Source organism: Diospyros lotus, unplaced genomic scaffold, assembly GCF_014633365.1.
Source record: "Diospyros lotus cultivar Yz01 unplaced genomic scaffold, ASM1463336v1 superscaf1, whole genome shotgun sequence".
In the NCBI taxonomy this organism is placed as follows: domain Eukaryota; kingdom Viridiplantae; phylum Streptophyta; class Magnoliopsida; order Ericales; family Ebenaceae; genus Diospyros; species Diospyros lotus.
In genome coordinates, this window is record NW_026267104.1 from 740,524 (window position 1) to 751,053 (window position 10,530).

Consider the following 10,530-nt stretch of genomic DNA (forward strand, 5'->3'; position numbering starts at 1 on the left):
TAATCATAAGTTGTTAAGTGACAGTGAGAACCATACACTTATTATTTAAATTTGACATTTTTATTAACACTTTATATTAATATTTTATATATTTATATTAACATAACAAATAATAATAATAATAATAATAATAATAATAAAAGTAAACCGAGATAAGATATATATCAAATTTGAAGGTACTGTGCTCTTTTATCATAAATAAAAACGTTTAAAACACAGAAACAGGAGGAGTCTAAGAGGACAGGACAGGAGGCCCCAATGGTGGAGGTGGTTGCTGTTTCTGCCGAGATAGAACCTGCTGGCGAATCAAAGAAGAATCCGAAACCATAGCCAGACAAGAAGGGTTTTTTTATATGCGAGTCCGAATTAAATAAGCAGCCTCCTCTGGACAGTCCGCTGCTCTGATCGGACGAACAAAAGCCAACTGAAGAGCGAATTAACAATGGCAGTTCTTCGCTTCATCTTCTGTCTCTCCCTGAACCCAATCAAAAGCCCCCCAGAAAACCCCCAACCGGCGAATATACAATCCGAGCCAAATGGGTCCAAATGGGTTCTCTCTGTTGTCCCCCTCTAGCTCTCATTTTCCCACTTTCAGGGTTTCCGCGCCCACCAGCAGAGTCAGGATGGCGGCGGCGATGCCGGCGGCTGCGACCACCACCGGCTTCGGGTTCAAGAATCTGATGGAGACGTTCACGGTTGACGTTCAGGGAGCGGAAGGGAGGCCGCTGGACGTTCCGCTGATGGCGCCGTTCACGATTGCGTCGTCGAGGCTTGAGAAGGTGGAGAACGTGGCGATTCGGATTGAGTTGAGAAATGGCTGTGTGGGGTGGGGAGAAGCGCCGATCCTGCCCTCCGTGACGGCTGAGGATCAGCCGGTGGCGCTGGCGAAGGCAGCGGAGGCCTGTGAGTGTCTGAAGCGGAGTCCGGCCATGACTTTGGGCTCTGTTTTGGGGGAGATTGGTGGGATTCTTCCTGGCCATGAATTTGCTTCTGTGAGTTATTCAAGGATTTTTTATTTGGTCGAGCTTTTGATTTCCTTTTTTGTGTTCGGGTTGTAGAGATAGTCTTTTTGCGAAAAAGTGAGGGAAGTATGTGTACACATATGATCCTCACTCAACCCCCGCAAAGCGGGAGCCTCGTGCACTAGCATCGCCCCTTTCATCACGTTAATTGCCTTAAAATTTAGAGAATTTTACGCTTACTGGTTTTCTGGGTGCTTTTGAGTGTTTTGTTCTGTCGATTGGTTTTTCCATGAGTGTTATGAGCTCTTGATTTTCTTAGTTGCTCCTTTGTGACTGGAAGGTTGACATGTTCTACTTGTGCAGAGCTAAGTGTAATTCTAGCAGGGATTTTCAAATCTGCTAGGGTTAGTGTAATTTATATACATATATATATGGTGAAACTTATCAATCCTTAAGGTCCATTGATGTGCTTGATCTAGGGGGATAGAAGATGAACACGGGGAGCTTGTACTAGACCTGACTTGACAGTAATGAAATGTTGCTGGTGGTGTGGAGAAGGAACCTAGTTGGAGTTCTGGGTGGGGCTGTTGGAATTGTAATACCGAGAAATTATTGAGGTTATAAATCGCATTTTATGAAGGGTATAAATGAAATTTTCGAAAGAATAAGACTATAGGGTACATTAACACAGTTTTAAGAGACCAAATCAACCGAAAGGAGTACTCCAGACCCTAGATATTTAAGGAAAATGAAATAGTATCGACGAGTGATTTGAGTTATGATTTTAGGCATCAAAAGAAGTTGAATCAGGAATAATTTTCGGTACAGCTGTGAATCAGGTTAAAAAATCGAATCGTCGTAGGGGACTTCCAGAAAGTCAACGGAACCCTGAGGAAGCTCCAGTTTTGCGTTAGGATCAACCCTAAAATAGTTTCGAGATGAAACAAGGGTCCTGTGAGGGCCCGGAGGGCAAAATTGTCTTTATCGAGTAATTTAGAGGTATTAAAATTGGAATTTTGGTATTTTAATCTAAATAAAATTAATATTTGAGAATATAATTATAATTGCAATGCAGGATTAATAATTTAATTGAGAAATTTATAATGATTTTAATAAATTATATATTATGCATAATATATTATCGAAATTATATATATATATATATATGAGAGTGAGTCTGTGAGTGTGTGCGTGGTGGGCAAGAATCTACCATAAATATATATATACATATATAATATACAAGGGAATGGGTAAAGACCAAGTTCCAGAATATAATATATCTATTTATGTGTGTGAAGTGTAAGTGAAGTGTGTGTGAACGCCAAGCTCCAAGAAAGATATAATATGTATATAATGTAATTATTATATGTATAGATAAGAATGGTGGCCAAGTTGCAGAGATTCCTTTAATATAGTAAGAGATGAACATTATAATATATATATTTATGTGGGGAAAGTCTGCGTGAAGGCCAAGGAGCTCTTTGGCTAAAGATGATGCAATTATAAAATGGATATATGAGTGGTAGGATAGGAAGTATTATATATAATATTTATATATATGCTTTTGAGGCCAAGCACAAGTTGAGCATAAATAGGCATTTGGGTGCAAGGAGGTGAAGGCGCAGGGAGGAGAAGAATGAGAGAAAAGAGAGGAAGAAAAATAATAGAAAGTTTGGAAGATTTTAGAAATTTATTTGAAACTCGAGGAATGTGTTGGGGCTCGAAACTTAGCATTTAAAAGCTTGATACCAGAGTTGACGTTGGGCAAATTTCGGGACATTCTGAATTACATTTAATGTGAGCGTTATATCGAAAAACTTGGTTTAAACTTATGGGTGTTCCTACTTTAAACTTGATTTTGTTGTGAGTGGTTCTATCTCAAAAGTTGGTTTTGACTTGTGAGTGTTCCTATCTTAAAAACTTGGTATTTGTTATATTTAAATGTGTTCTGATGTCATGCAATGGTTTTGTTGCATGCAAACGGTAACCGGTGACGGTTGATTTTTATGAGGGAGGTTCGTCCCTAAACATTTTGTACTTGTGCATTGCATTCTATAAATTGTTGTTTATATGATGCATAGACCTGTGATATGTTTTATATGTTACATTGTGTTGTTCATATAGAATGTCAGCCTAAAATGTTGTTTGGATAGTGTAGCCGTAATTCTCCAAGGGTGTTGCCGGAATAATATATAGGGGTATCTTGTGCTGGTGTGCACGCCGGGATAGCCGCCTTGGTTTCTGTGCCGGGCCGTATGGTCAGGGAAGTTGCACTAGGATGACTAGGTGGTCCATATGGGATTTGAGTTGGGATTGTGTAGTGGTTCCTGGATGTTTGGAGTGGGAACATAATCTCCGACATAAATGTAGTGAGTCAGGTTCCTGCGTTGATGTGACCCTCCTAGGCTAGGAGTTGGTAACGATTGTTCCCGAGATGTTGGAGAGATGCGTTGACTTGTCTCTCTTAAGCTAGAATCGCGTCGTGTCGATGTGTCGGTATGGTGGCATTGTTTTTAGAGAGATTGCTCTTTTCCCGTGGTAGGGTTAAGCGTTGTGGGATTCTTTTGGGCTAGGGCTTATCGGGATTTGTTGATTTATTTCATGTCTTGCATACATTCATGAAATCGTGTTTTTGAACTCTCACTTAGATGATTCATCATCTAATATGGACTATGTCCCTGGAATATTCAAACGTTCCAGGTGAAGACAGCGGTGCGAAGGGAATGAGAATTGCCGAGGAGTGACCGCGATTAGTGGATAGTTTATTTTATGTTGTTTTCAATTATGTTATTAATTTTGATGACGTTATGTAAATATTGGTTCGACTTTATGTTATAAATAAAGTGGGTTCGGTTATGATTTATTGAGGTTTCGATCTAGCTTCCGCATTTGAGATGATGTACCTGTCTTAGTTTATTGATAGTTCATAGTTGATATACTGAGAAGGTGTAACGGGATCTTCGGGGAACGATTTGTGTTGAGTTTCCGTTGATTGGAAAAAAAAATATTCCCGGAATCTTACGTTACGTAACGCCCTTCTGGGAGAGCGGGGTGTTACATGAATAGTACCCTAACGGGACACATATCTAATTACTTGAATTTTTTTTCTAACGTTGGAGGGCATTGACCATTTTCTGAGTGAAATTGATCTGTTTTAGCGAGTACAATCAAATTTAGAAGGTGATGTTTTTTTTTTCCGGGTATGTTGAGCAGGTGCAGTGGGCTGTGAGAGTGAAATTTAGTGTTTTTTCCGGTTGCAATCCCGTACCCTATTTTGTTTTGAATAAAGTGCCGTATTAATTAGTAAACTGCCACGATCTTTCTTGGATTTTGTCAATCTGTGCTTGTTGATTTATCTATTTGTGGACTTTTTGCTCATAAGCTGTGGACTTTTTGTTCTCACTGCTACTCCGATTGACAGGATTAATTCATGAATTGCCAAAAACTGCATAATCAGATGGAATAACATATTTCAAAATATATCTACCAGCCCATATTTTTCTTTTCAGTTCATACTGTTTCTCTTGTCATGTTAATAAGTTAACATGATGTAGAGGCTTCTTTTTTCTGATTAAGTTCTGTATGCAAATTGAAGGTCAGGGCGGGAGTTGAGATGGCATTGATTGATGCAGTGGCTAACAGCATCGGCATACCTTTGTGGAGACTATTTGGTGGAGCTTCAAATACCATAACCACTGATATAACAGTTCAGTTCCTTCCCAAGTAGTTCTTAATCTATTGTTCCAGTTCCCAGTGACCACTGCAATTTTTTATTTCCCTTCTTCCTTGTCTTAAGCAACATCGATAGTAATGGTAGCAACCATTTTTATTGATGCTAGGAAATATAAAATTACAAAATTAACTAGCAAAATGTGAGACCTACTCCATTAATCTTTGCTGTGTTACTTGTAGATTCCTATTGTTTCCCCACCTGAAGCTGCTGAATTGGCTTCAAAATATCGCAAACAAGGTTTCAGGACCTTGAAGCTTAAGGTTGGCAAGAATCTGAATGGAGATATAGAAGTGCTGCAAGCCATACGCATGGCTTATCCCGATTGCATGTTTATTTTGGATGCTAATGAGGGATACACGTCTGACAAAGCTATTCAAGTTCTCGAAAGACTGCATGGTGAATAATATTAGAATATTTAGACATTTGGTATGCATATCTTATTATTAAGAGATGATGTTAAAGATAAGTAGACTGCCATTTGCTAAGACATCTTAATATGCGCTCTCTCTCTCTACTCTCATTTTTATCTTTATACATTTCAGAATTGAGCCCTTATTTATCTGATAAGTGGAGATCATTAAACTATTAGTTTCTTGCAGACATGAAGGTTACTCCAATTCTCTTTGAACAACCAGTTCACAGAGATGATTGGGAAGGTCTTGGTCGTGTCTATCACATTGCAAAAGACAAGTATGGCATAGCTGTTGCTGCTGATGAAAGTTGTCGAAGTTTAGTTGATGTCAAGAAAATAATCAAAGAAAATCTTGCAGATGTCATTAACATTAAGCTTGCCAAGGTTGGGGTTATTGGAGCTCTTGAAATTATTGAAGTGGCTAGGGCATCAGGGTTGAATTTGATGATTGGTGGTATGGTTGAGACTAGACTGGCCATGGGTTTTGCCGGTCATCTTGCTGCTGGCCTTGGGTGTTTCAGGTGATCATCAGTCTTTTTTCAGTAGCAAATTGCCTTTTTGAGCATGCTCATCCATTGATGGTTACCTGCGTATAAATCATTTTCTAATTAAGAAAAAATCAAAATTTTGAGGGATAAACCCAATGAATTTTGTTAACTACTTCCTTTCAGGAATAACTGTTAGTGACTACTTGGCTTAATTTTATGTTGTCATCCCCCCCTATGTTGTTTCTGCCACTGCCAGACAGGTTCACCTGTTTGACATTATTCAACTATTTTAATTCTATGTACAGATTTATTGACCTAGACACACCCCTTTTGCTATCGGAAGATCCAGTGGTTGGAGGTTATGAAGGTATCCTCAGCCTCACTTTGGAATTGTTTTGCAAATGGTTTGATCTTGTGTGTTCTTTGATTATTGTGGATTGCATGATGAACCTTAATACTTCCTATGGCAGCTTCTGGTCCAGTATACAAGTTCACAAATGCCAGAGGCCACGGTGGCTTCCTTCACTGGAATAATATTGCCTGGTAAGTTTTTAAAATGGTTAATTGTCAACTTTTAATTTACTTTGTGGAATTTGATCTGACTAATCCAAAAGCTTCATTGTTAGAGACACGGATAAATTTTATATATTAATATTTTTATTTGAAAGTCACCTTCATATGTGGCCGGACTATTTTCTACAAGCGTACCAAGCTCATGCAGTTATATGTTGTTCCTGCTCTGATACATGTTGAATTTGTTGATCATCCACTCATCTAAAATTTTAAATTGTTAACGGTATGGGTAACTTTGTCTTTTATACTAATATTATAGTGTAAAATGGATATTCTTTACATCTTTGTTAGTTATTGTATGGTAGAAAAATCTATTTATATAAATATCCACTCTTTACTCATAGGCATTTCATGTTAATAATGCATCATTATTATTCTTGTGGGTGGAGTTTAAAGTTTTTTCAGATTTAGCTACCAGTTACTCATTTGAATCTCATGACTACTGTTGGGGCACCAATCTCAACATCTAAAACTATTATTGTGAAGCTATTACATCTTACCCACACATACAAAGGAAAATTTAAATGTGACTGAAGAATACTTGGTAGCCATGGATCAATTTGGGCTATAGAATATCCATGAATCCAAATGGCAACCCAATCAATCCAACTAATCTTGGCTGCTAAAGCCCATAAAACATGATCATCTGATACATTACGTGTCATTAATGAAATATATTACACAACTAGGCTTAACACATGAAAACTTCACTTGTGATGCCCTCCATAGGCACACCCCCTCAAAAATTCTGCTTACCGTTTCCTTGCCAATAACATTTTTACATTGAAATGTCTTTATGATGGTTAGCATCTCCATCCACCAGTCTGGTTGGTGCAGCAGCCCTAGCAACTAGTGGGAGATTTTTTTGTTCACATTTTCACATATCCAATATGTTTTCACATCAAAATAATTTTATGCTTGCCAATATGATTATTTTTGTTACTTGGACAATGTTAAGATCCAGACCGACATTTGATTCTCCTGTGAAAGATTCAAGATCCTTTGTTCTATGAAATATGCATGCTTGTTAGATCAAGCAAGCTGCTACATAGAATTTGCAGTTACTCGAAAATGTGTCAGCATTCGGTGTTTCTTTTGCATGTCCATTGATGATATACTTGTAATAATCTGCAGAAGGGGCAGCACATTTGCTGTTTTTGAACGTGCAAGTGATCATGCAACTTCGAAGATCCTATTGCTTGTGGAATATCCTTCTTCAAGAAGAGACCCATGACTGTCAAATGAAGAAATCGGGGGTCAGAGAGGCTAGCAGAAGAAATTAGATGTAATTGTATGTTCAATAATTTGTACCGTGGTTGTGTACTTGAAGAACAGATTTGTTTTTGCGAGTATTGTGACCTGTTGTGAAGGCCTTCAGGCAAGTAGTTCACCCAGCTTATTATTCAGACATATTATGTTGGTAAATTGCATTTTTCATTATGGTCAAGGACTTCATTTGCTTAGACTTGTCAAGCGGGCGGGCCGACCCATACTGTGCACAATCCTGGGAGCCACCCCGTGCAGTTTGACATCTCTAAGCCTCTGTTACTAAGTGATGTATGTCTCCATGCTGCCATTGCTTTTGCTGGTGTGTTCTGTTTTTTGAATTTTATTGCTATTTTCTGTGATGGAACTTCATGAAACGGTGGTGGTTATCTCATTGCTATATTGTATGAATAGGTTTTACTTTCTGTTTCATTAGCCGACAAGTACAGCACACTATTTGAATGATTGGAAAATGGTTTTCCCTTTATTTTCTTGGGGGTGCCACTTTCTTGGGAAAGTGTCTTCATCTAATGCCCGGAATTTTCCCATATTTGTCGACAGTTGTTGGTGGGTGGGTTGGTGAAGTGTAAAAACTGTGTAGTGGAGTTTATCATGAATCTGATCTTTAAATGATCACACACGCGTCAAACGCTTATCAGAACTTTAAATCTGATTAACTAATACTTAATTTTTATAATTTATATTCATTGATTTAAAATAATACATAAATTACACATAATATGAGTTAAAAAGAAGAAAAATAGAAGAAAGAAAGAAAAGAAGAAAACTGATTGAAGAGATCATTTCTACTGCTTTTCCCTTTCTTTGAGTATCATGTTTGCTCGTCTCCCATCGATCTAAATAGAATAACCAAATTTTTGGTTGGTTATTGTCATCTCAATTAATCTTGACTTTTTTTTTTATAACCCAAATATTCGAGTTTTACATGATTAATTTTGGACAGCAATATTTTTCTTTGATTTGTGTTCTTGATAAATTTGGATGTGGTCATAATTTATACACATTCGGAATGAACTTTTAAAAAATAATTACCTTCTTTGTGGACCCATGAGTGGCAACTGACCTACACTTCTTCTTTATTCGATCAACGACTCGTGAGTGACGATTTCCTTTATTTGACCAATGACTCGTGATCGACCTATCATTTTTCATTCTTTTTATTTTGACCAATAGTCCATAACTTATCTATTAGTGAATTTGAAATATTCCATCACTAAGTTTGGTGTTTTATTATTTTATTTTTATGTGTTTAATGGTATATTTATTACACGTTTAACATCGATTAAATAATAAGATAATTTATAAATATAAATTATAAAAGTTAAATATGTAATAAGTAAAATTTAAAATTTAAGAGATTGACATACTTTTCATGTAAAATTAAAAAAAAAAGAAAAAGAAATTAAGGTCTTGCCTTTACAAAATTTTAAGCGTAGATCGCGGAACGATTTTCTCTAAACTATATATACATCACGAGAGCCATAATTACGAGTAAAAACCATGATCGTCCATCATTGATATTGCACTAACAGTACAGATGCTTCACATATATATATATATATATGTATGTATGCATGCATGCATGTACAGTTGCAAAAGTTGGTGTCACGCCCATGACCAAAAGGCTTAAAGGCGAGGCAAGAGGGAGCAGTAGCAGCAGTGGGGGGGCCCATGGTTGCACGCTGCACGCTTGTAAATCGGAAGGGTGTGAGAAAACATATGTTAATGGGCGGCGGATGATGATGGAGATTTGTGTGGATCATCATCATACGATCCATCCATCCATCTTTGCCTCCCATCCATCATGAGGCACATGAGTCATCTCACGACCCAACTTAATTATAAAACCCCTTTGATTAAAATATGTTTACAAAATCTAGAAATTTAGAATTTTAATTTCAGAGCCTAAATTAAATTCCACGGCAAGGAAATAGTCTATAAATTGAGATGCAGGAGATGGTGAGAACCCATCATCGTCAGAGCGTTGGCCATCATTACTGAGACTGAGAGAGGAGACGAGAAGAGTTTGAGAAGATGAAGGCAACGGCCATTGTTGCAGTGGTTTCAATGGTGGTCTTGGTGTTGGGCTACGAAGCGGAGGTGGGCATGGCGGTGACATGCAACCCAGTGGAGCTGAGCCCCTGCGTGAACGCCATGACGTCCCCTGCGCCCCCGACGCAGCTCTGCTGCACCAAGGTCAAGCTGCAAAAGTCCTGCCTTTGCCAGTACGTCAAGAACCCTACTCTCAGGAAGTTCGTCAACTCTCCCAATAGCAAGAAAGTGTCCAAGATCTGTAGGGTTCCCTTCCCCAGGTGTTAGATACATGCCCATGTATCTATATCTATATATCACCATCTCTCTCTCTCTCTCTCTCTCATATATATCTAGTTGTGCAAAATAATATATATTATTCAGCCTGTAACCCTAAATCTGGTGTTCTGTTCTGTTCTGTACCAGCGATTGTGCTATTTATAATGGAGGAGATGATGAAATCGGTGTCATGTTTCTCTCAAAATTTCTTGACCTTTGTAAGAACAGATCGGGCCAGTTACTCTCTCGATGTTACTATGAAATTGCTAAAGAAGTTGCCAGATTTATTGTTCCCAGACCCTCAAATGGTATATGAAATTGAGACAGCCGAAGCCTTATTGCAAACAGATCGAAACAGAGAGCTTTCAACTATTATATTATGTCATATATACATGAACAATTATGTACTGAATTGGGGGGTAACCAATTGGGTATTGAATTGGGGTTATAGATGAGTGAAGTATGCTTCAGTTTTAGAACAATTTTCTCTCTTTTCTTCACTACATTAACTGTCTTGAATGCAAGTAAATCGACCCACTTAATGGCACCGGCACTGGCACTGGCACTGGCACGGCAGTCGCCAGATACACCCACACTTGTCCCTTGCCCTTTAAAGGAATTGGAAGTGGGTTATGGCATAATGAAGCCCTAGCGGCCTAGCCCAAGAAAGCTACAACTTAGAGAAGGTCCAAGCTGAAAATTAGAGTTGTCAATACTTCTCTTTCGTTTCCATCTTTGCTATAAAAGTATAACCAAATCAAACTT

At 38.1% G+C, this 10,530-nt stretch overlaps 2 protein-coding genes across 3 annotated transcripts; both read left to right on the top strand.

Moving 5' to 3' along the window:
* Nucleotides 1-229: 229 nt before the first annotated feature.
* LOC127792774 (L-Ala-D/L-amino acid epimerase) lies at nt 230-7,724 on the top strand. 2 transcript variants are annotated; one of them, XM_052323350.1, is made up of 7 exons: nt 231-992; nt 4,558-4,668; nt 4,875-5,091; nt 5,295-5,628; nt 5,901-5,962; nt 6,066-6,138; nt 7,303-7,724. In XM_052323350.1, coding segments are annotated over exons 1-7 (1,254 nt in total). In that variant the 5' UTR covers nt 231-536; the 3' UTR covers nt 7,304-7,724. The 2 variants fall into 2 exon arrangements, with proteins under 2 accessions (XP_052179309.1, XP_052179310.1); XM_052323349.1 differs by lacking the exon at nt 7,303-7,724 and having other exon boundaries at nt 230-992; nt 6,066-6,142.
* A 1,688-nt stretch (nt 7,725-9,412) lies between these two features.
* LOC127793045 (non-specific lipid-transfer protein 2-like) lies at nt 9,413-10,228 on the top strand. The gene has a single exon (XM_052323812.1). The coding sequence runs from the start codon at nt 9,490-9,492 to the stop codon at nt 9,772-9,774; it is 285 nt and encodes a 94-aa protein (XP_052179772.1). The 5' UTR covers nt 9,413-9,489; the 3' UTR covers nt 9,775-10,228.
* Nucleotides 10,229-10,530: the final 302 nt, after the last annotated feature.